Raw genomic sequence first — 26,133 nt, 5'->3', positions numbered from 1 at the left:
AACTCAATCAATTCCATATTCTTGTGGCCATACAAACACAATGGGTGTTTTCACTTTTGAGATTGAGACCACCTCAACTATCCCGCCGGCAAGACTTTTCAAGGCCTTAGCTCTCGATGTCGACAATCTCGTTCCCAAGATTGCACCCCAAGCGGTCAAGTCCGCCGAGGTTTTGGAGGGAAACGGAGGACCCGGAACCATCAAGAAGATTACCTTTGGTGAAGGCAGCCAATTCAAGTATGTGAAGCACCAAGTTGGTGAGATTGATGCTGAAAACTTCACGTATAGTTACTCCATTATTGAAGGTGATGCTTTGGGTGATGTCGTTGAGAAGGTCTCTTATGAGACCAAGTTGGTGGCGTCCGCAAACGGCGGATCCATTGTGAAGAGCATCAGCAAGTACTACACCAAGGGGGACTATGAGATCAAGGAAGAGGAAGTTGAGGAAGGCAAAGAAAAGGCCGCCGGTTTGTTCAAGCTCATCGAAGGCTACCTCTTGGCCAACCCTAATGCCTACAACTAAAGTTCAATTTTACGTTTTATTTGTTTTATATAACGGATTGATGAACCCCGTCCTCTCAAACCCAGGCCTTATCTCACTCTGCCTCATATCATTTGAGTCAAATGATATGAATTGGCGGCTTTGTCGTATGTTGTTTTACGACAACATATCTAGTTCAGTTTTACGTGTTTTTTTTTTTTTTTATAACAGATTGAACCCCGTCCTCTCAAACCCAAGTCTTATCTCAGTCTGCCTCATATCATTTGATTCAAACGCTATGAATTAGCGGCTTTGTCGTATGTTGCTTTTTCTTTTTCATTTTTCTCCTTCTTTTCGGTGTGCAATTCGCTACTAAATAAGGGGTTATATGTTATGTTGGCTTGAACCGTAAATGTTGCTTTTGTTTTCAATTTTGATAAATAAAAGGCAAACCCTATTTGATGATACCTCAGAAAAATCTGTACGTAGATCAGTTTTCTGACTTTAGAAAGGGATCAATATAGGAATTAATTTACATCAAAAAAATACTTTTGGTTGAAAGACTGTCTAGTGTAATATTCACATTCTTCTCTAACGCTAGAGTTAAAATCCCTCGTTTCAAGTTTCCAATAATATATATCTGTGTGTTCATATAATCCTTTTATGATGGGAACTGGGAAAACGACAACAAGGTACAAACGACAGTAACATCAAGAACAACAATATTGATAACGACATGAACCTGAGAAACAGTATAGAGCACAAAATTAATGATATCATTGCAATGGACAGTATCCTAAAACACAACATCAACACTGTAGCAAAACGGCAAGGCAACAACGATGCAAACATCGTGAGTAGAGAAACGACAACGATAATACAAACAACAATAACCTTAAAAAACGTCACCAAATCTGCAAACAACATGGAATTAGAAACGACAATAATTTGCATATGATATGGACTATAAAAAAATGATAAAAGGACTATGCACAACATTAACCTGAAAAGGGACACGAAGTACCAAAAAAAACAGCAATGAACTAAAAAGACGACATCATCTGAGAAAATGACAGCAAATAAGAAACGATTTTTAAAATACATACTCTTAATATTTTTCTCTTTTTCTTTTTTGTTCATACTTTTTGTTTTCTCATTGCATGTATTGGTTGTAGATTGTTGGGCAGAACCGCATCAAAGGCAAGTTGAGGAGACACTCATCAGATTGTTTGTCAATAAAAAACTCGGGTCTATGTCAAGAATAATTTTTGGTGGCTATTTTTAGCTCCTGGTTTTATACTTTACCGTATAATATGTTCGCAGAAAGAAAAAAGTCAAAAACCCTGGACATATTATATAGGAAAATTTTCATTTTAGTACCTTGTATAATATCAAAATATGAGTTTGGTACCCTGTATTTTTTAAAATGAAATTTTCCCTATTATATTTATTAACTATTGTTCTGAGAAGTACAAATTGTCAAATCTAATTGGTTGCTGTTTTTGGTTTTTTTTTTTTTTTTGGCTGCAAAATGCTAATTGGTTGTTACTTGCTTTCTTTCTAACCGTCAAATTCGTCAGTTTTAACTTTGTTACTATATGTTGGTTAGTATTCTCAATAAGTGAACCAGATTATTTGGTTGATCCAAATTTACCAAGATTCAAGGTCCAAACCGCATTTGGTATGGTTATTTTAGTTAATTTTTTCGGTCGTGGTTAATTAACAAAACTCATCCAACCGCACTTATAGTTTGGTAGAAATTTGCATAAATAACCTCCCCAACTACACTGCGCTCACCCCTAATTGAGGCAAGAAAACAATTATTAAAAAAAAAAGTTGAATAAAATGACCCATGAGACTGAGCTCCCAATTGATATAGTTAAATTGAATGATGATATAGTCACTATATTTTTCCTTCACACCAGGATTACCAGCATTAGCAGTTTTCTAATTTATCAAATTTGCACCATTAGGTTATTATATATCTTGTTTTTATTCCACGAATAAGAATATTTATCATCTAAACTAATAGCATCATATAAGAAAGCATTCATCGTTAATATCATCTTTAGCATCCACAATATAACTTAGGATTAATTTCAAAAATTCTCCATGAACTATGACCCTTTTAACACTTTGCCTCCTGAATTTTAAAAAGTAACATCCGTTCTCCCTGAACTTTGTTCCGTTAACAAGTTTTCTCCTTCTATTATAATGAGTGACGGAATTCATTACGTGTCAAGCACATGACCCATTTGAGGAGGGTATTATCGTAAATTAACTAGCAACAACCCTTCCAAGCATTAAAGAAAGAAAACCCATATAATTTACAACAAAAGGGGAATAAAATCCTAGATCCAGGCAAGTTATAAGATTTCTCTCCTTTTTTCTTAAAAAAAAAATTTTCAACCCCTCATCTTGGTTCCGAACACAGAAAAGACATTCCCCCTTTTTTTTCCTTTTTCCCCCTAAAATTCGGGTTTCAAACATAACCTTTTTATCTACTCCTTCCACAATCTCATCTTCACATTCTGCGAGCAAATTATAACAACAGTATAACCCAAATTAATGCCATTATTTTCCACCCAATGAGCTAAGATTTCCATTCCAAAGCAATCCATTTTGATTTTTGTACAATAACCTATTCCATCCCATCCCATCCCATCCCATCATAGATAGAGGCAAAAGGGGAATAAAATAATGTATCAGAACAGAAACGATCACAATTCATCTCCTCAAAGAGCAAAAAATTCCAACTTCAATGAAAAATTACAAACAAAAATGAAAACCAACTGTGGAGGAGCTTTGTAATGACCGGAAAAAATTTGGGTCTAATCCGGACAGTCCGGTATTTGACCGAAATCCTTTTCAGAATAGTAAGTAGTAGAATTTTGATGTAATCAAGAAAATGTTATGTATAAACTTTATGTGCGGGGTAAAATTTTCCGAAAAATGTAAAGTTATAATATGAATAATTTTACAAAGAAAATTCGTGAATGTCAGTTATGAATAGTGAAACATAAGTTAAAAGTTAAAAATTTTAACAGGTATATTTTAGCTATGAAAAACTGAAATATTTAGTTTATGACCAAATGACCAGTTAGAAAAAGAGTAGAAATATTGGAAGTAAGGAAAATAGTAAAAGTTCCTGAAATAGGATTTTTCCGAGTCAGGTAAAACGGGAAACTGCTAAAAAAAAATGAGTATCACAAGGGTACGCATTTTGGGCAATTCTGAATCAAAAAAATGAAAATTTCAAAAAAAGAAATTGACTAAGGAGACACCCAAGAGAATTGGGTTGGACATGAGAAGTTTGACCCAGGGTGCTCGACAGTCCAGAAAAGCAGTATAGAACCTGTACTGGTTGTGAAACTATCGGTACCGGAAAGAAACTAGTTTCGATAAACGGAAAGTTTAGTCTCAACAAGAAAAATGTGGGGAACATAGAACCACTAAATTAAGTGTTAAACTTAATTATAATTTGTAAAATTTAATTATGAAAATTAAAGTAATTATTTTAATCTACAAAGTAATATTAGATATTATTAAAAATAATATTATAATATTCATTATGTCTAAAAAGAGGCCCACGGAAGACCATTAGAAACCAAAGTGTTTCTTTGCCTAAGTGTGGCCGAGAGAATAGAAAAAAGGAGAGAAAAGATAGAAAACAAAGGGAAATCCAAGGAATCAACCGATTTCATCAGAATTTCTTCCGTTTAGTCCAGTAGAAACGCAACTTGAGGCATTCTAGCGGAGAATTTCAACTTCTCAAGGTAAGAATTCGGATTTTTCATGAGAAACTGCTTGCTTTTTCATTTTGATGAATAGTAACTTATCTCGGAAAAAATCCGTAAAACTGAAAAATGGAACCGAGGTTTTGTCGGGGACTAGGATAGGAGCTCAACGTGTAATTATGGAAACGATTGAACAAAATATTTGGATTTACACTAGGAAATCCGAAAACCCTAGAAATGGAGAAAATGTGTTTTGTTAAATTTTATGTTGGAATTTGTGTTCAAGAATATGAATCTTGACTCCAGGTACCAAAATCGAAATTAGAATGAGTTATTGAAAACTCAGGAAATGAGAAAAACATGACGAAACTCTGCCGAAATTTAGTTTGAGTAATTTGAACTAAAACTGAATTTCAAGAGGAATATGGGATTAAAGTGTGGTCAAAGAAAGATGTTTCGATAATCGGTGATGGTTAGAAAACCGAACACAATGAGAATTCACAATTTTGGACCGAAACTTAGAATTAGGCCCATGACTGAGTGACTTGCACGGTTTTAATGCAAATCCTTGAGATAGGAAATGGATTGAGGTTGAATACCAATCATAAGGATTGTAGACCTTTCCGAAGTAAATTTCAATGTAATTATTGATCTTAGATTGTAAATCTAACGATCAAAAAATTTATGCAATAGAGCCGATTAACGGTTGAAGTCGGAAAGCGTAAAGGGAAACAAAAGACGTGTTGTTAGCGAAGCTTCGGTAAGTACAATAGTTTTTCTATGGCTATATCACGAACAAGCTTACTTTTCTATGTTGCACAAAAAAATTGTGCATATAGTAGAATTTTGAAAGTTAGATACAATGTGAATGTTAGATACTATGTTAGGTATGTATCTACAAGACTTATGTAATCATAGAACTTTATTCTGCAAAAAAGTATGTATTGATTTTAAGTCGAGATCAAACTAAGAGAAATGAAAGGTTAAACTTTAACGAAAAGTTAATCTCATGATAAAATGCTCAATAATGCACAAATTCATAAGATTTAACTAAAGTTACTGTTTCAATGAGAAAATTGATAAATGGTAAGAGACTAAACATCCTGTTTGTACCAGCCTTCAAAGGAAAGGTTATTATGAGACTATGAAAGATATGAAACCGTGACTGAGTTAGATTGGTTAGCTACCCCACTCCTCACTGGTTATGCGCACTATGGTACAACAGGATAGGGCCCATAAGAAGTAAAAGACAAGAAAATGAAAAACAGAAACCATTCCATATAAAGGTACAGTATTTGTAAAGAAGAATGAAAAGAATGAGAAACATAAAATGAAAGTCGTTCAGAACGTGAAAATACGATGTGAACGACTAAAATGAGAAAGAAGAACAAAGAATGTAATGAAAGAAGAAGAACATAAGCATACACGCTTTTGTAGCACAGAATGTATTATGATATATGACATGAATGCACATATGGGTATGCATAATTATTGCATCTGTTATGACCTATTGATACTTGCTGAGCGAAAGCTCATTAAGTTTGTTCGTGATGTAGGAAGCTCGGGTAAGGCACCGGCTCCCTGAAACTTATTGCTAGGCATGCAGAGAGGATGCAGCAGTGGAGTGTGGGCAAGTGGGTTGTGGATGTATCACGTGTTTTGGAAACACTGCTGAACATTATGTGTAAAATAAAATAGTTTTTTATGTATTTTGATGACTAATGTAACAGAATGCCGTCAGAATGCTACAGCATTTTAGGTACGACTAATATAACAGAATGTTGTCAAAATGCTACAGCATTTTAAGAATGACTAATGTACAGAATGCTGTTAGAATGCTACAGCATTTTACGAATAGTTGAAAACAGAAGGCTAGCTAAATGCTACAGCATTTAGACGTACATGGTAAGAATGAAAAAAATTGGCTTGAATTTTTAAGAGGTTATAACTAGTAAGTAGTAGAGGTTAAGTATGAACTTAGGATGATGATCAAAAGTTAGGGTCGTCACAAGCTTGGCTGTCGCGACGGCGCTCGCATAGGGAAAGGGTCTCCGGTGGTGGCACAGTCACCTGCGCTCTGACGTTTGACGGCTAGGGATCACTGATGAGCTCAAATATAAGGGATTACAAATGTACTTTGTTGGGCCTTTTTCTGATTATGAGGATATAAGCTTAATTTTACTTTTAATTCTCACTAAATAAGTGACATGTGGCAATTCCGTCACTTATTGTAACAGAAGAAAAAAACTTGTTAACTGGAAAAAGTTCGGGGGGAACGTATGTTATTTTTTAAAATTTGAGAGACAAAGTGATAAAAGGGGTCATAGTTCGGGAGGAATTTTTGAAATTAATCCTATAACTTATAATTCTAAGGGCATCGTTGTTGATAACATCCTCAACAAAGAAAGAATTATTATCAAATTAGTCTTATAAGATTCTTTAAATTTATGTTGCCTATAAGAAATCCAAACTTTTTTGTTGATTCATCTTATTCAACTACATCTTCCGACCACAAAAGATAAAAAAGACAAAAAAGATTTACGGCTGCTCTAATATTATAATTGGCTCACAAATAATTGATCAATCGTTATTAGGCATGAACATATTCTACCTTAAAATTTTGTAGGCTAACTATTAAATAACTAGGCAACAATTTTGTACCAGTCATATTGAAATACAATGCACGGAAGAGTTACAAAAATAATCAACTTCCCCTAAACTTAAATTTATTAGAAAAATCTAAATCGGCCGATATATATAAAATAATGTGTATTTATTTATTGCTTGCTTTACAATATTCGTCGACATTTATTGCATTAGTTTCGATAACATGGTTATTATATTAGTTGTTATATGCTTATATCTTTTTGATGCTTTCTGCTAGTTTCATGTTGATACATTTCTAAATTTGGGATTTTTCCTTGGCATTTTATATTAATTTCTAATAAATTGTGATCTCATCATGCTTATTATAAATAAAATTCCACAAGTAAAGAAACATGCAACCACGTCCTACTCTCGAGCCTATAAATGACACCACGAGAAATCAAAAATCCACTGTCCAAAAATCCCTTCAAAAACAAAATATCCTTCTTGCCATACAAACGCGCGCAATGGTTGTTCTCACTTTTAGACTGAGACCACCTCATATATCCCGCCGGCGAGACTTTAAGGCCGTAGTTGCTGACGGTCTCGTTCCTAAAATTGTACCCCAAGCCATTAAGTCCGTCGAGGTCTTGGAGAGAAACTGAGGACCCGGGACCACCGAGAAGATTACCTTTGGTGAAGGTAGCCAAATCAAGTATGTGAAGCAAGTTGGTGAGATTGATGCTGAAAACTTTATAGGAGCTCCAATATTGAAGGTGATCGTGTTTGGGGTGATGTTGAGAAGACCTCTTTCGAGATCAAGTTAGCGGCGTACACGGGTGGTGGATCCATTGTGAGGATCATCATCAAGTACTACACCAAGATCAGTGACTAGAGATCATGGAATAGCAATTTAAGGAAGGTGAAAAAATGGCCTCCGGTCTTTTTAATCTCATCGATGACTACCTTTTGGCCAACCCTAATGCCTACAACTAAAGTTGCCTTTAGTCATTTATACAATGCGGGATGGAACCTCGTATGTCAAACTTTTTTGTTGGCGTAAAACAATTCGAGGCTTTGCATAACATACTATACTTCTTAATTGAAAGGTAATTACGAAAGTACTTGTTTTAATGTACTAGGAAAGGAAAGTACTTTCATATTAAGAAATCAACAATAGAGAACGCGGTGCCTTTAAAAAAAATCTATATTGGTGAAAAATATTCTCTGAATAATTAATGGTCGACAAATCCTACTTCAATTATAAAATATATCGTCCTAGAATTCAAAGATTTTGGTATTGGACATGGTTGTCTGAACTGGGTTTCTAATTTTTCACGTTAATGTAGGTGTATGTGAGCATACTTTTCTCTAGAAATAATACGAGCATTATTTTATAAAATATATAAATTCTTTTTGTTTTAAATAGAAATCACGTTCGACCGCACCCTCTCTCAAAGTCCTATTCCACTTCATGCCACCTAAATCTCTAGTGCCACTAAACCAGACGGTTTTAGACGATGTCTACATTAAGTTGATTTATGGGAAAATATTTACGACTTGAATTCACGTTTTAAAGCCTACTAAACAATGCAACCGTTTCAATTCTTCTACTCTCTCGCAGAGCTCCCCCACTGAAACCCCAATTTGTTCCGAGACTTGGTCCATCATGTTTCCGCTGAGATCAAGGAACGATTCGATAAGATCTCCGTCCAAGAAATTAGACGCTTCCACAAATTCTTCCACTTCCTCGCCCAAGTAATTAAATTTCTTCACTGATCTCCACTTCTTATGACATAAATCTCCAACGCCATCGATCATTGCCCTCGTGCTTGTTTCAAGCTTTTCGAGGAACTCAATCTGTTCACGAGGGAGGGAAGCAATGATCCCAATTACACCACTGGCAGAACCAAAAGAGACAGTTGGAATCCGACACGCCATGTTGGAACTTGTTGATAAATTCTCCAAGGTGATACTCGCCAACCACATCAAGTTTGCGCATTGTATAAACACCTTCATTGTTCTGTAAACTGATGATATTGGAGTTGTTTGCTGCACCAAGGAAGGTGTAACCATCAAGAATCTCAACGGATGATAACATTGAACAAGTGAACAATGCATTCCATTGAGCATTAATAAAACTACCCACTTCTCTTGGTACAAGGAAAAACATGAACATTATGCTCACAATCAAGATATAGACTAAACGACAGCAAAAAAAACAGGAAAACAGTATCAATGCAAAAATCAATAAGCCACATTACGTACCTGTTGTATAAGCAATCATCCAATTGTTCATCACATAGATTATCTGTGCATTGTCCACTTCGAGGCTACAAATTTCATGAACATCTGTATCTTCATCGTCTTCTATATCAGCTCATGATTGTCTTGTAGATTCATATGTCTTTTGTAGAGCATTTGGCTGATAAATTGTCACCGTATATTCAAAGGACCCATAAGACTAATCACCTCCATATTGATACTCGAATTCATGATCATCATCACCAATTCTCTTTAGAAAAATTCGCACCAATAATAGGTTGTTGATCTACACCTTGTTTTTATTCAATGATCAATAAGAATAATTAATATCTAAGCCAATGGTATCATCAGAGATTTCATCGTTAATATCATATTTTAGCATCCACGTAACTTGTAATTCTAGTGGTACGATTGTTAATAACATCCTCAACATGAGACAAGTTAAGAATTATTATCAACATTAGTCTTCTAATTAAGATTCTTTAACTTGTTTTGTAACGAGAAAGTTGTCTGACTTTTCTTGGCAAATATATGCAGTTTTCTGAATTGATTTATCTTATTCAACTACATCTGCCGGCCACAAAAATAAAAAAGACAAGGTAAAAGATTTACAATTGCTCTAATTTTATAATTTTCTCACGATTAATGGTCAATCGGTATTCTCATTTTAAAGAGCACTCTAATGTTCATTCCGTGGGAGGAATGAATATATATTCTAGCAATAGCTTAAATGACTGCTCGACAATTTTATACCAATCATATTGAAATACAATTATGTGCGGAAAAGTTAAAATAATCATCTTCCCGTAAAATCATTAGAAAAATCTATATTAATCAGCCAATATATCTAAAATAATGTGTATTTATTTTTTTATTTACTTGCTTCGCAATATTCATCAATGATTATTATATTGGTTTTCGATAATTAAAATGGTTATTCGTAGTTGTAAGCTTGTTAATTTGTAATTGTTATATTGTTATACGCATATAATGCGATACCAATCATATTGAAATACAATTATGTGCGGAAAAGTTAAAATAATCATCTTCCCGTAAAATCATTAGAAAAATCTATATTAATCAGCCAATATATCTAAAATAATGTGTATTTATTTTTTTATTTACTTGCTTCGCAATATTCATCAATGATTATTATATTGGTTTTCGATAATTAAAATGGTTATTCGTAGTTGTAAGCTTGTTAATTTGTAATTGTTATATTGTTATACGCATATAATGCGTGTTAATTTGTAGTGTTTGTGGAAAGGAAGAAAAAGATCATTTAAAAAAAAAAGGAAGAAAAAGATGGCTTGTTAATTTTCAGTACTCTCTAGAGCATGCCGTGCTAGAAATGAAATTAAAATATGTTCATGTTTTCAGCCCAAAAAAAAAAACAAGAAGAATTCGTCATTAATTGAAATTTGAGTTCTGGAAATTCCATAAGGGACAGTAGATTCAAAAGACAACACATACCAACAAAGTATGGTTTAAAACCAAGAACATCGTTTTCCATGAGTCGTAGTATTTTTTTTTTTTTCCCTAAGAATCATGAGACGTATAGTCTAAAAACAAGAACATCGTTTTCCATATTGTATATATACGGAAAATGAAGCATCATACTTCTTATTCATGTTAAATTGAAAGGCATAAGGCTATAATCTCTAATGATGCCCAATTTTGTTCCGTGGTGGTACTTTTTTATTCCAATTTTCTTTCGGTGCTTTCTGCTGCAGGTTGGTATGCGCTTCTGTTGGAATCATTTGGGATGTAATATACGATTCTACATTTTGGATTTTTCTTTGGAATTTTATATTATTTCTAAACAAAAATATTGATCTCATCATGCTTGTTATTATAAAGGAAATTCCAACACTACTCTCGAGCCTATAAATACCAACACTAGAAATTAATCACATATCCACCATCCAAAAAAAAAAACCCTTGAAAACTCAATCAAATCCATATTCTTGTGGCCATACAAACACAATGGGTGTTTTCACTTTTGAGACTGAGACCACCTCAACTATCCCGCCGGGAAGACTTTTCAAGGCCTTAGCTCTCGATGTCGACAATCTCGTTCCCAAGATTGCACCACAAGCAGTTAAGTCCGCCGAGGTTTTGGAGGGGAACGGAGGACCCGGAACCATCAAGAAGATTACCTTTGGTGAAGGCAGCCAATTCAAGTATGTGAAGCACCAAGTTGGTGAGATTGATGCTGAAAACTTCACGTATAGTTACTCCATTATTGAAGGTGATGCTTTGGGTGATGTCGTTGAGAAGGTCTCTTATGAGACCAAGTTGGTGGCGTCCGCAAACGGCGGATCCATTGTGAAGAGCATCAGCAAGTACTACACCAAGGGGGACTATGAGATCAAGGAAGAGGAAGTTGAGGAAGGCAAAGAAAAGGCCGCCGGTTTGTTCAAGCTCATCGAAGGCTACCTCTTGGCCAACCCTAATGCCTACAACTAAATGTTTTATTTGTTTTATATAACGGATTGATGAACCCCGTCCTCTCAAACCCAGGCCTTATCTCACTCTGCCTCATATCATTTGAGTCAAACGATATGAATTGGCGGCTTTGTCGTATGTTGGTTTACGACAACATATCAAGTTCAGTTTTACGTGCTGTTTTTTTTTTTTTTTTTATAACGGATTAAACCCCGTCCTCTCAAACCCAAGTCTTATCTCAGTCTGCCTCATATCATTTGATTCAAACGCTATGAATTAGCGGCTTTGTCGTATGTTGCTTTTTCTTTTTTATTTTTCTCCTTCTTTTCGGTGTGCAATTTGCTACTAAATAAGGGGTTATATGTTATGTTGGCTTGAACCGTAAATGTTGCTTTTGTTTTCAATTTTGATAAATAAAAGGCAAACCCTATTTGATGATACCTCAGAAAAATCTGTACGTAGATCAGTTTTCTGACTTTAGAAAGGGATCAATATTGGAATTAATTTACATCGAAAAATACTTTTGGTTGAAAGACTGTCTAGTGTAAAATTCACTTTCTTCTCTAACGCTAGAGTTAAAATCCCTCGTTTCAAGTTTCCAATAATGTATATCTGAGTGTGCATATAATCCTTTTATGATGGGAACTACAAAAACGACAACAAGGCACAAACGACAGTAACATCAAGAACAACAATATTGATAACGACATGAACCTGAGAAACAGCATAGAGCACAAAATTATTGATATCATTACAATGGACTGTATCCTAAAACACAACATCAACACTGTAGCAAAACGGCAAGGCAACAACGATGCAAACATCGTGAGTAGAGAAACGACAACGATAATACAAACAACAATAACCTTAAAAAACGTCACCAAATCTGCAAACAACATGGAATTAGAAACGACAATAATTTGCATATGATATGGACTATAAAAAAATGATAAAAGGACTATGCACGACATTAACCTGAAAAAGGACACAAAGTACCCAAAAAACAGCAAGGAACTAAAAAAAACGACATCATCTGAGAAAATGACACCAAATAAGAAACGATTTTTAAAATACATACACTTAATATTTTTCTCTTTTTCTTTTTTGTTCATACTTTTTGTTTTCTCATTGCATGTATTGGTTGTAGATTGTTGAGCAGAACCGCATCAAAGGCAAGTTGAGGAGACACTCATCCGATTGTTTGTCAAAAATTCCCCCTGACCTATGACCCTTTTAACACTTTGCCCCCTGAATTTTAAAAAGTAACATCCGTTTCTCCCGAACTTTGTTCCGTTAATAAGTTTTCTTTTTCTGTTACAATAAGTGATAGAATTCACCACGTGTCAAGCACATGACCCATCTGATTAGGTATTATCATAAATTAACTAGCAACAACCCTTTCAAGCATTAAAGAAAGAAAACACAGATATTGTACAACAAAAGGGGAATAAAATCCCAGATCCAGGTAAGTTATAAGATTTCTCCCCTTTTTTCTTATAAATTTTTTTCAACCCCTCATCTTGGTTCCGAACACGGAAAAGACATTCCCTCTTTTTTTTTTTCCTTTTTCCCCCTAAAATTCGGGTTTCAACATAACCTTGTATCTACTCCTTCCAAAATCTCATCTTCACATTCTGCAAGCAAATTATAACAACAGTATAACCCAAATTACTAACCATTATTTTCCACCCAATGAGCTAAGATTTCCATTCCAAAGCAATCCATTTTGATTTTTGTAAAATAACCTATTCCATCCCATCCCATCCCATCCCATCCCATCATACAATTAGAGGCAAAAGGGGACTAAAAGATTGTATCATAACAGAAACGTTCACAATTCATTTCCTCAAAGAGCAAAAAATTCCAACTTCAAAGAAAAATTACAAACAAAAATGAAAACCAACCGTGGAGGAGCTTGGCTGTCGCAACGGCGCTCGCACAAGGGAAGGTCTCCGGTGGTGGCACGGTCACCTGCGCTCTGACGTTTGACGGGTATGGATCACTAATGAGCTCAAATATAATGGTTTTTTTTTTCAAAACCAATACGTACCTGAAATATATTACAAATGTATTTTGTTGGGCCTTTTTCTGATTAGGAGGGTATAAGCGTAATTTTACTTTTAATTCTCACTAAATAAATGACATGTGGCAATTTCGTCACTTATTGTAACAGAAGGGAAAAACTTGTTAACGGAACAAAGTTCGGGGGACCGGATGTTACTTTTTAAAATTCGGGGGGTAAAGTGTTAAACGGGTCATAGTTCGGGAGAAATTTTTGAAATTAATCCTATAACTTATAATTCTAGGGGCATCGTTGTTGATAACATCCTCAACAAAGAAAGAATTATTATCAAATTAGTCTTCTAAGATTCTTTAAATTTTTGTTGCCTACAAGAAATCCAAACTTTTTTGTTGATTCATCTTATTCAACTGCATCTTCCGGCCACAAAAAATAAAGAAGACAAAAAAGATTTACGGCTGCTCTAATTTTATAATTTGCTCACAAATAATTGATCAATCGGTATTAGGCATGAACATATTCTACCTTAAAATTTTGTAGGCTAACAATTAAATAACTAGGCAACAATTTTGTACCAGTCGTATTGAAATACAATGCACGGAAGAGTTACAAAATAATCAACTTCCCCTAAACTTAAATTTATTAGAAATATCTAAATCGGCCGATATATCTAAAATAATGTGTATTTATTTATTGCTTGCTTTACAATATTCGTCGACATTTATTGTATTAGTTTCGATAACATAGTTATTATATTAGTAGTTGTATGCTTATATCTTTTTGATGCTTTCTGCTAGTTTCATGTTGATACATTACTAAATTTGGGATTTTTCCTTGGCATTTTATATTAATTTCTAATAAATTGTGATCTCATCATGCTTATTATAAATAAAATTCCACAAGTAAAGAAACATGCAACGACGTCGACGTCCTACTCTCGAGCCTATAAATGACACCACGAGAAATCAGAAATCCACCGTCCAAAAATCCCTTTGAAAACAAAATATCCTTCTTGCCATACAAACACGCACAATGGTTGTTTTCACTTTCGAGACTGAGACCACCTCATATATCCCGCCGGCGAGACTTTTCAAGGCCGTAGTTGCTGGCGGTCTCGTTCCTAAAATTGCACCCGAAGCCATTAAGTCCGTCAAGGTCTTGGAGAGAAACTGAGGACCCGGGACCACCACGAAGATTACCTTTGGTGAAGGTAGCCAATTCAAGTATGTGAAGCAAGTTGGTGAGATTGATGCTGAAAACTTCACATATAGGAGCTCCAATATTGAAGGTGGTCGTGTTTGGGGTGATGTTGAGAAGACCTCTTTCGAGATCAAGTTAGCAGCATCCGCGGGTGGTGGATCCATTGTGAGGATCATCATCAAGTACTACACCAAGATCAGTGACTAGAGATCATGGAATAGCAATTTAAGGAAGGCGAAAAAATGGCCTCCGGTCTTTTTAAGCTCATCGATGACTACCTTTTGGCCAACCCTAATGCCTACAACTAAAGTTGCCTTTAGTCATTTATACAATGCGGGATGGAACCTCGTCCCCTCAAACTTTTTTGTTGCCGTAAAACAATTCGAGGCTTTGCATAACATACTATACTTCTTAATTGAAAGGTAATTACGAAAGTACTTGTTTTAATGCACTAGGAAAGGAAAGTACTTTCATATTAAGAAATCAACAATAGAGAACGCGGTGCCTTTAAAAAAAATCTATATTGGTGAAAAATATTCTCTGAATAATTAATGGTCGACAAATCCTTCTTCAATTACAAAATATATCCTCCTAGAATTCAAAGATTTTGGTATTGGACATGGTTGTGAGCATACTTTTCTCTAGAAATAATACGAGCATTATTTTATAAAATATATAAATTCTTTTTTTTTAAATAGAAATCACGTTCGACCGCACCCTCTCTCAAAGTCTTATTCCACTTCATGCCACCGAAATCTCTAGTGCCACTAAACCAGATGGTTTTAGACGATGTCTACATTAAGTTGATTTATGGGAAAAGATTTACGACTTGTATTCACGTTTTAAAGACTACTAAACAATGCAACCTTTTCAATTCTTCTACTCTCTCGCAGAGCTCCTCCACTGAAACACCAATTCGTTCCGAGACTTGGTCCATCATGTTTCTGCTGAGATCAAGGAACGATTCGATAAGATCTCCGTCCAAGAAATTAGACGCTTCCAAAAATTCTTCCCCTTCCTCGCCCAAGTAATTAAATTTCTTCACTGATCTCCACTTCTTTTGACATAGATCTCCGACGCCATCGATCATTGCCCTCGTGCTTGTTTCAAGCTTTTCGAGGAACTCATAGATCTCCGACACCATCGATCATTGCCATCGTGCTTGTTTCAAGCTTTTCGAGGAACCACTACAAGAAAAAGGTGTTTTTACGATGACAAAAAGTCGTCGCAAAAACCCACATGTCGTCGCAAATAATGACTTTTGCGACGACGTGTCATCGCAGATTTGTCGTCACAAATAATTAGTCACAAAAACTTTTTTTGCAACGACATAGTGTCGTCGCAACCGTATTTGTGTCGACATAATGTTTTTACGACGACAAGCGTCGTTAATACGCCGTTGTAAAATTCTCGTGATATTATAATTTTTTGTGACAACATTTCAAATTTTCGTCGCAAATAACCTCATTTTTTTTGCGACGACAAATCTAAAAAAGTCGTCGCAAAAAACCGAAATAAATTTTTTTTATAATTTTTAAAAAGTGGCAATTAATTAATTTTTAATAATTTTAATTAAAAATTATTATGTTACATACTGAATATAACTTATTAAGATACATTAAAAGTGAAATATAAATTAATATTAAAAACAATAAATCTAAATAAATTTATAAAATATATTATGAATACTACATGAAGTGCATATATAATGTTTAAAAAAATATAAAAGTCTAAATAAAGTGAAAAATAAAATAGTACATATAACGGAACTAACCGTCTAAGTTTGCAACATCGCCAACAGCTGAATCATCATCAGGACTGTCATCATCTAAAGGATGCAGAAGAGCATCTAGGTCAACTGGTTCTGGACAATCAATCGTAGGTAATTGGTTGTTTGGCTGCAATTTAGCCACCAACTCTACCACCTTCACCTGATTGTCATAAATCTTAACTTGTTTCTGGTACGATTTCTTTAAATAACGACTCACACGTGGGTCAGGTTGAGCCAATGATGTTGCGTCCGAGTACAAACCAGCAGATGAAGGAGAAGCCCTGGAGTAATACTTTTGGGAGAGCGTCGGACCCACTCCTATCTTATGTCCTCTACGCATGCCAAGAACTTGCTCCAAAACCCCATGCTCGTCAAAGGCGGGTCTAGTCGAGCTTGAATTAAACTGTGTTCTCTGCATTTGTCTCTCCTCCTCCAGGGTGTTCTACATAATATAAGACATTATAATTGTTTTTACGTCTTATAAAACCACTATTTCAGTATAAAAAAATTTAATATGAAAAGTAAAAATACTTGCAAAAGTCTATTCCGCTTGGGGATTAACCCAAGAGGCCCCACCACGATGCATTTCTGCCCAATTGTCTATGGCAGACATCAGCTCTTGGGTCTCCGTACTGAACTGTCAAATAAATTACATTTGTTAAAATTCTTAAATTCTAACTAAATTTTGGCAGCATAACGACTTATTTTTCATATGATCCAAAAATCAAAACCTGTAAAAAAAACAATTTTAAAAGATTTCAGCACACCATAGCTGCAAGATGTGCCACCCAGAACAACCATCACAAACATATAAATATGATAATGAAGTCAAAAAATAAGTACTAACCATCTTATTGAGATGCTAAGAGTACGATACCCGACCATGTAAGCTTGGATACTTTTGGTTGCTACAATTAGTTTTATTTGCCTATGATATTTTCTATTTATAATTAACTATAATAAGTAATAGCTACTTGAAATTATGTACAAAAAACCATCAAGTTCTAACAAATCTATAATTATTTGAAATTTGTCGCCGGAGAACCTATCGCAACAACGATCCCAATGAAGTTGATTCCTCATGTTACTCAGGAGACTTTCTCTACCATAGCGTTTGAAGTGGCGGTGCAGGGAACTTTTCCAGTCCTTGTAGCACTTTGCTACCTCCCTATCAACAACGGACCTCAGAATACCGTTCTTATAGTTGTAGTCCATGTTAAACCAGTCCTTGCAAAATAGTTTCACATCTTTAAAACGCATTGTTAACTTTAGTATAAACTATACAAATTATTACATAAAAAAATACCAGCATCCGGTTCTGAATTCTCCTATTGTCCATGTCGTTAATGTCCTTCCAAGCATCATGGAAGGGCTCGCATATGTCCCTGGTATGAATACCAACTGCACTTTCAAACCAGACACCATATTTACCAAGCGTCTTCCAAGTACCTCATGCCTCATAATATTCTACTATGATTTTTCCGTCTTGAAGGACCTTTTGGGAGATTTCATAACCTTTCGCCCCACCTCGACCACTACGTTGTCGAGTTCAGGTGATGTAAGCATATGTAAGCATTTCAAATCAACATGTACTACTACATTTATTTACTATATGATAGAACGGGAAAAAAGTCAGAATAACATACCAGACTCACAGAATGCGGGGACTCTGTGAGGACCGGGAGGAGGCTGCGCTCCCCCTGAAGAGCCAGTGCAAATGGCTACCGGACCAGCCATCAATGCCTGTGAACAAATTCATATTAATAACAATATTTATAAATTCACAGAAGATCATAATATTAAAACGAAAGCTGAGAAAATGGACAAAGATTACTATTCTTAAATTCTACTCATCGTCACTGCTACATTGTTGATTGTCCCCATCATCATTTATGTCATCATCGTCTTCAGATTCGATGACTTCCTCCTCAACGTACTCCTCTAAAGTTTCATCGTCCTCGTCATTAATAAAATCATCAACTACGGGAGACTTATCTTTCATAATTGCATCAACATCGGAAGTGACAACATTAGACGATACATCATGTCGATTCAATACAAATGAGTCAATCTCTAGTAGTTCAACTACTAACTCAATATTTGTAGACTCCGTATCCTGGACTATCATCACGTCATCAATGTCAATTTCTGGAATGTCCCAAATATGTCGATGTCTAAAGTGTTACCTTCCAGTTTGGACCGTTAAATAAATTGTCTACGTAAAAAACTTGCTCTGCTTGAGATGCAAGTATGAAAGGTTCATTTTCGTACCACGTGTCTTTAACAAAAATACTTATTCTATTTTTGTAGTGTTGAATCCTTTTCTTTCCCGGACGAGTGTCAAACCACAGACATTTAAAAAGCATAATAGAATTGTCGTTCAAGTAGGACAGTTCATAAATATCCTCTAAAACTCCATAATACGTTAGGTTATCAGATCTGCGAACACAAACACCACTATTTTGAGTACTTCGATTCATATCCCAATTGCGTATCAGAAACTTGACACTATTCACCACACAACAAGGATAACCTCGACATGAGAAGCTTGAACCACTTGAAAATGAAAGTATTTGATCATTCGCTTCTGGGTCATTCTACTGTCGAATATTGAAAATCTGTAAGGAGACATGAATTCTGTTTAAAACGAAATTTTTTAATGACTTAACAATGTTAATGCAAATTAATTATAAATGTACCTTATTCTTAAACCATTTTGGAAACTCTTTCGATTGAATTTCATCCAATGGTATGGTTCGACCGCCGTCATCACTCTCCATCTTATGGTCACTGTTTAATAGAGAATGAAAGTAAGGGACACGATTGTATGCGACACAATCAATGAACAATTAAGTAACAAAACTGAAAGTAGTACTTACTCAATGAACTGCTGAATTTCTAGACAGTTCTGTAGTACTTACCACTCGGCTTTCTCTCACAAATTAGTATCCAAAGTGATGGGGGTCATCTTCCCAATTGACCGACAGCGAGTTTCGAATACAGAAATCTTTTTAACAATACGATATTCATCGTCTACCCAATTTCTGGCCAGTCGGTTAAACCGTGTTTCAACTCCAGTTAAATACAATGAACAAAAAGTCAGAGCTTCGTTCACAATGTATGCCTCAGCAATCGAACCCTTAGGACATGCACGATTCTTGACTTATTTCTTTAACGATCCAAGAAAACGTTCAAACGGATACATCCATCTTAAGTGAACTGGTCCTCCTCGAATGGCTTCTTCAGGCAAGTGTATAACTAAATGTACCATTATGTCAAAAAATGCAGGAGGAAAAATTGTTTCTAACTTGCATAAAATAAGCACAATATCTTGTTAAGCTTTATCTAAATCACTTTTCGCAATGTCCTTGAGCATATTAACTCGAAAAAATTACTTAATTTTGTTATTGCATCAACGATCTCTTTCTTCATGAATGGTCGTATCCCTGTTGGCAATAATCGTTGCATTATGATGTGACAGTCATGTGATTTTAACCCCGTAATTTTATTCTTCCCTTCGATCACGTTTTTCTTTAAATTTGAAGCAAATCCATCAGGAAACCTTACTGATTTTAAAAAGTCACAAAACTTTTACCATCATCTGGAGATAGTGTATAAGACGCATGTGGTTTCATCCAACGATCACCGTCTTTGTACAAATGCAACTCCTTGCGCACCCCCATATGTTGCAGATCGATTCTCGCCTTGTCCGTATCCTTACTTTTTCCGTCAATGTCTAGAATTGTGCCCAATAAGCTGTCGCATACATTCTTCTCAATATGCATGACATCTAAGTTGTGACGTAACGACAATGACTTCCAATAAGGCAACTCCCAAAAGATACTCTTCTTTGTCCAATTAAGCTCGCTTGCATGTCTTTTCCACTTCTTACCACCATACTTTTCATGTTTACTAGGCAATCTGAGGGACACATTTTGTAACTGACCTAAGATTTGGTGAACAGATTTTTGAGCCGGTGGAGGTCGTTTCTCAACCTTACCATCAAACTTTTTATTTTTTCTCATACCATGTTTAATAGGAAGCCATTGCCGATGGCCAACAAAACAAGTCTTACTTGTTATCCTCTTTGAAGGAGTTGCATCATTGCAAGTTAGGCATGCTAAATAGCCCTGACCACTCCATCCAGATAAACTACTACAAGCAGGAAAATCATTAACATTTTGTAACTGAGCTAAGATTTGGTGAACAGATTTTTGAGCCGGTGGAGGTCGTTTCTCAACCTTACCATCAAACTTTTTATTTTTTCTCATACCATGTTTAATAGGAAGCCATTGCTGATGGCCAACAAAACAAGTCTTACTTGTTATCCTCTTTGAAGGGTTGAATCGTGACAAGTTGGCAATGCTAAATAGCCCTGACCACTCCATCCAGATAAACTACTACAAGCAGGAAAATCATTAACTGTCATGAGCAACATAGCCCACATCTGAAATGATGTATTCAAAACTGCGTCACGTACAATTACTCCTTCATTCCACAAATCTTTTAGCTCATCCACAAGGGGCCTTAAAAAGACATTCATATCCTTTTCGGGTGCATTTGGGCCAGGAATCAACAATGTCAACATCTTATAAGGATCCTTAGTGCATAACCACGAAGGTAAATTGTAGATCATTAAAACCACGGGCCACATACTGTATGAGAGGCTCATGTTCCCGAAAGGATTGAAACTATCAGCGGCCAACCCCAAGTGAATATTTCTCAGCTCACGTGAAAACTCAGGATACTTTTCATCTACCTCCTTCCATTCATTACCATCGACTGGATGATGCATTAAATCCTCATCATTTGAACGCCCACGCTGGTGCCACGTCATATTTTTTGCTGTGTGACGAGAACCATACAGACGCTTCAACCGATCTGTTAACGGGAAATAACGTAGTACTTTCCACGGCACTTGTTTAGTACCCTTTGTCTTTTTTTTCTTCCAACGGGATGTTTTACATACGGGACACGTTTGTAGATCAGCATTCTCCTTCCAAAACAAAGCACAATCGTACTTGCAAACATGAATTATTTCGTAACCCAGTCCAAGTTTACTCATGAGCTTCTTCGACTCATAATGAGAAGAAGGTAACTTCACATCCGGGAATGCATCTTTCAATAGATTTAACAGAGCATCCATACACTCATTAGGCCACTTGTATAACACTTTTACATGCATCAATTTCACTAAGAAATTTAAAGATTAATACTTAGTGCAGCCCGGATACAATCCCACCTGGAGCTCAGAAAGTAGATCCTTAAATTCAGCATATTGTGCATCTTTGTCTCATCCAACATTTCATTGTCATCATTAATCCCAGCAACGTCTTCTAAGACTGCAAACATCTCATCTACTGGTTGATTAACTATTGGGTCGACACCTGAAACCGCTTCTACTTCACCATAGTGAATCCATGTACTATACAATGGATCAAAACCAAATCGATGTATATGCACTCTCACAGTTTCTACTAGATGCATTTCATGGTTTCTACATTTCACACAAGGACAACTGATATGGCCAATTGAAGTTGCATAATTTTTGGCGCCGTCAATAAAAGCAGATAACCTATTCCAATATTCATCCGACAATCGGTTCCTCAACTAAGTCCAACTTTTGTCAATCGGCATTTGAACGATAAACAACAACAGACATATCAATTTATTAATGTGTTTAATTAATTTTAATTCTACTCTTTATTAACACAATTACATTTTCTTAATGAACTTATTAAAATTCTCGTTTTCTAACTAAATTTTGGCAGCATAACAACTTATTTTTCATATGATCCAAAAATCAAAACTTGCAGAAAAATAACTTTAAAAGATTTCGGCACACCATAGCTGCAAGATGTGTCACCCAGAACAAGAATCATAAACATATACTAAATTTCAACAATATAAGAAAATCATAATTCAAATATTGTCATCATAATCCTGAATTCATACAACCAAAAACTACAACAATTTTAAACTAAATAAATATAAAAACTTACAAAGTTTAAACCCACTAAACGGGGGCTGAAAATAGCAGGATTACGTCGGAGGAACCGTGCAAACAGTGACGGAGGTGAAAAATCAAACACCTACATCAAAACAAAACATCAAACATAATTTTTAAAACACCAAAATTAACATTTTATTAACATCTAGAGTGACATATAGACACAATTCTTGATTAATTAAATTCTCAGAACCATAAAAAATGACTAAACTCGAACAAAAATCCATAACATTTTCTATTTTCTATTTCCTTCTTCCATTTACTAGGCAAGTAACAACAATCCCTAACAAAAGTCCCTAAAAATCCCTAACATTCTTCGAATCAATGCAAGTAACCCAACAAAAACAAAATTTACAAAAATAAAAAAAATAAAAAAACAAACCTGAAATTATGTTTCGAGCGGGGCAGCAGGGGCGGGGGCGGGGTGGCGGGAGCAGGGCGGCGGGAGCATGTCGGCTGGAGTGGGGTGGCAGGAACGGCGGCCGGAGATGGGAACAAGAGAGAGGGGAGGGGAAGAGAGAGAGAGAGAGAGGAGAGTTAGCAGGAGAGAGAGAGAGAGACTGAAATCGGGGGAAAATGAAGAGGAAGAAGTTAGAGTATAATAGATCAGACTTATTTGCGACGACATTGTTGTCGCAAATAAATTTAAAAATCGTCGCAAATACCCCACATCTGGAAATTATTTGCGACGACATAATGTCATCGTAAATAATCATTCCCCCGCGTTTGTTCTTGGTCAAATGTGTATAGCTTATTTGCGACGACAAAGAGAAAACATCGTTGCAAATAGAGTGATATTATTTGTGATGACACGTGTCGTCGCAACTAATAAGATATTTGCAACGACAAGTCGTCGCAAAAAATGGATTCCCTTTGGCGGTAAAAATCCGCACCATTGGAAATTGCGCGCCTAAACTATTTGCGACGACATTGAACTTATTAGCGACGACATGCTTAATTTATTTAACAGGGATTAATTGCGACGACATGTCATCGTAAATAATAAAATATTTGTGACGACATATGTCGTCGCAAATGACCTTTATTGTTGTAGTGAACTCATAGATCTCCAGCGCCATCGATCATTGCCCTCACGCTTGTTTCAAGCTTTTTGAGGAACTCATAGATCTCCGACGCCATCGATCATTGCCGTCGTGCTTGTTTCAAGCTTTTCGAGGAATTCAATCTGTTCACGAGGGAGTGAAGCAATGATCCCAATTACACCACCGGCAGAACCAAAAGTGACGGTTGGAATCCGACACGCATCAGAATATGGCACCAGGGAGCCATGTTGGAACTTGTTGATAAATTCTCCAAGGTGATACTTGCCAACCACATCAAGTTTGCCCATTGTATAAACACCTTCATTGTTCTGTAAACTGGTGATATTGGAGTTGTTTGCAGCACCAAGGAAAGTGTAATCATCAAGAATCTCAACGGATGATAACATTGAACTTGTGAACAATGCATTCCACTGAGCACATACAAGGCTCACAATCAAGATATAGACTAAACGACACCAAAAAAAAACAAGAAAACAGTATCAATGCGAAAATCAATAAGCCACATTACGTACCTGTTGTATAAGCAATCATCCAGTTGTCATCATATAGATTATCTGTGCATTGTCCACTTCGAGGCTTCAAATTTCATAAACATCTGTATCTTCATCGTCTTCTATATCAGCTCATGATTGTCTTGTAGATTCATATGTCTTTTGTAGAGCATTTGGCTGATAAATTGTCACCGTATATTCAAAGGACCCATAAGACTAATCACCTCCATATTGATACTCGAATTCATGATCATCATCACCAATTCTCTTTAGCAAAATTCGCACCAATAATAGGTTGTTGATCTACACCTTGTTTTTATTCAATGATGAATAAAAATAATTAATATCTAAGCCAATGGTATCATCAGAGATTTCATCGTTAATATAATATTTTAGCATCCACATGACTTGTAATTCTAGTGGCACGATTGTTAATAGCATCCTCAACATGAGACAAGTTAAGAATTATTATCAACATTAGTCTTCTAATTAAGATTCTTTAACTTGTTTTGTAACGAGAAAGTTGTCTGACTTTTCTTGGCGAATATATGCAGTTTTCTGAATTGATTTATCTTATTCAACTACATCTGCCGGCCACAAAAATAAAAAAGACAAGGTAAAAGATTTACAATTGCTCTAATTTTATAATTTTCTCACGATTAATGGTCAATCGGTATTCTCATTTTAAAGAGCACTCTAATGTTCATTCCGTGGGAGGAATGAATATATATTCTAGCAATAGCTTAAATGACTGCTCGACAATTTTATACCAATCATATTGAAATACAATTATGTGACGACCCTAACTTTTGGTCATCATCATATACTCATACTTAACATTACTTAACCTCTAACACTTACTAGTTATAACCTCTTAAAAGTTCAGGCCATTTTCTTTTTTTTACCATGTACGTTAAAATGTTATAGCATTTAGCTAGCATTCTGTTTTCAACCATTCGTAAAATGCTGTAGCATTTAGCTAGCATTTTATTTTCAACCATCTGTAAAATGTTGTAGCATTCTGACAGCATTCTGTTCTCAGCCATTCTTAAAATGTTGTAGCATTTAGCTAGTATTCTATTACACTACTCATCAAAATTCATAAACAATATTTTCTTTTACACATAAAGTTTAGCAGCATTTCCAAAACACGTGATACATCCACAACCCACTTGCCCACATTCCACTGCTGCATCCTCTCTGCATGCCCAGCAACAAGTTTCAGGGAGCCGGTGTCTTACCCGTGCTTCCTACAACACGAACAAACTTAATGAGCTTTCGCTCAATAAGTAACAGTAGGTCATAATAGATACAATAATTATGCATACCCATATATGCATTCATGACATATATCCTAATACATTCTGTACTACTAAAACGTATATGGTTTATGTTCTTCTTCTTTCATTTCATACTTTGTTTAGCTTTCATCTCATTATAGTCGATCATATTGTATTTTTACATTCTGAACGACTTTCATTTTTGTGTTTCTCATTCTTTTCGTTCTTGTTTGCGGATACCATACCGTTATATGGAATGGTTTTTGTGTTTCATTTTCCTGTCTTTTAGTTCTTATGGGCCATGTCCTATTGTACCATAGCACGCATAACCAGTGAGGAGTGGGGTAGCTAACCAATCCAACTCAGTCACGGTTTCATTTCTTTCATAGTCTCATAATAACCTTTCCTTCGAATGCTAGTACACACAGGATGTTTGGTCTCTTACCGTTTATCAATTTTCTCATTGAAATGGTAACTTTAGTTAAATCTTATGAATTTGTGCATTTTTGAGCAATTTATCATGATTTCTTTATACGTCATTTTACTGTCATCTTTTCTCAGCATGACAGTAATTTCAATCTTATTTTGGGTTTTAACGCATTTCTATCAATTTTCTATGAAATTGACTTTGACTTAACCTCATACTTTTCGTAGAGTAAAATTCTACTACTATTTACGGTCCATAAGTACATTCATAGCACCATACATCTTAGAACATTCCTAACATCATACATCTAGAATCATTCATAGTATCATACATTATTCAAGAAACACCATTCT

At 35.5% G+C, this 26,133-nt stretch overlaps 3 protein-coding genes and 2 pseudogenes across 3 annotated transcripts; 3 read left to right on the top strand and 2 right to left on the bottom strand.

The window, feature by feature from the left end:
• The first annotated feature begins 40 nt into the window (after window positions 1-40).
• Window positions 41-523, top strand: LOC112092633 (major allergen Pru av 1-like). The gene has a single exon (XM_024169215.1). It carries the CDS (start codon window positions 41-43, stop codon window positions 521-523), a length of 483 nt encoding a protein of 160 aa, XP_024024983.1.
• Window positions 524-8,370: 7,847 nt separating this feature from the next.
• Window positions 8,371-9,282, bottom strand: LOC21388365 (annotated as a pseudogene).
• Window positions 9,283-11,055: 1,773 nt separating this feature from the next.
• LOC112092634 (major allergen Pru av 1-like) lies at window positions 11,056-11,538 on the top strand. The gene has a single exon (XM_024169216.1). The coding sequence runs from the start codon at window positions 11,056-11,058 to the stop codon at window positions 11,536-11,538; it is 483 nt and encodes a 160-aa protein (XP_024024984.1).
• A 3,031-nt stretch (window positions 11,539-14,569) lies between these two features.
• On the top strand, window positions 14,570-15,045 carry LOC112092630 (annotated as a pseudogene).
• Window positions 15,046-15,572: 527 nt separating this feature from the next.
• LOC21388364 (DNA damage-binding protein 1a) lies at window positions 15,573-24,303 on the bottom strand. The gene is made up of 3 exons (XM_010103604.2): window positions 24,298-24,303; window positions 23,705-23,992; window positions 15,573-15,866 (listed from the first exon to the last, which is right to left on the bottom strand). Exons 1-3 carry the CDS (start codon window positions 24,301-24,303, stop codon window positions 15,573-15,575), a joined length of 588 nt encoding a protein of 195 aa, XP_010101906.2.
• Between the last annotated feature and the right edge of the window lie 1,830 nt (window positions 24,304-26,133).

Source organism: Morus notabilis, unplaced genomic scaffold, assembly GCF_000414095.1.
Source record: "Morus notabilis unplaced genomic scaffold, ASM41409v2 Scaffold757, whole genome shotgun sequence".
Taxonomy (NCBI): domain Eukaryota; kingdom Viridiplantae; phylum Streptophyta; class Magnoliopsida; order Rosales; family Moraceae; genus Morus; species Morus notabilis.
This window is presented reverse-complemented; position numbering and strand designations above follow the sequence as displayed.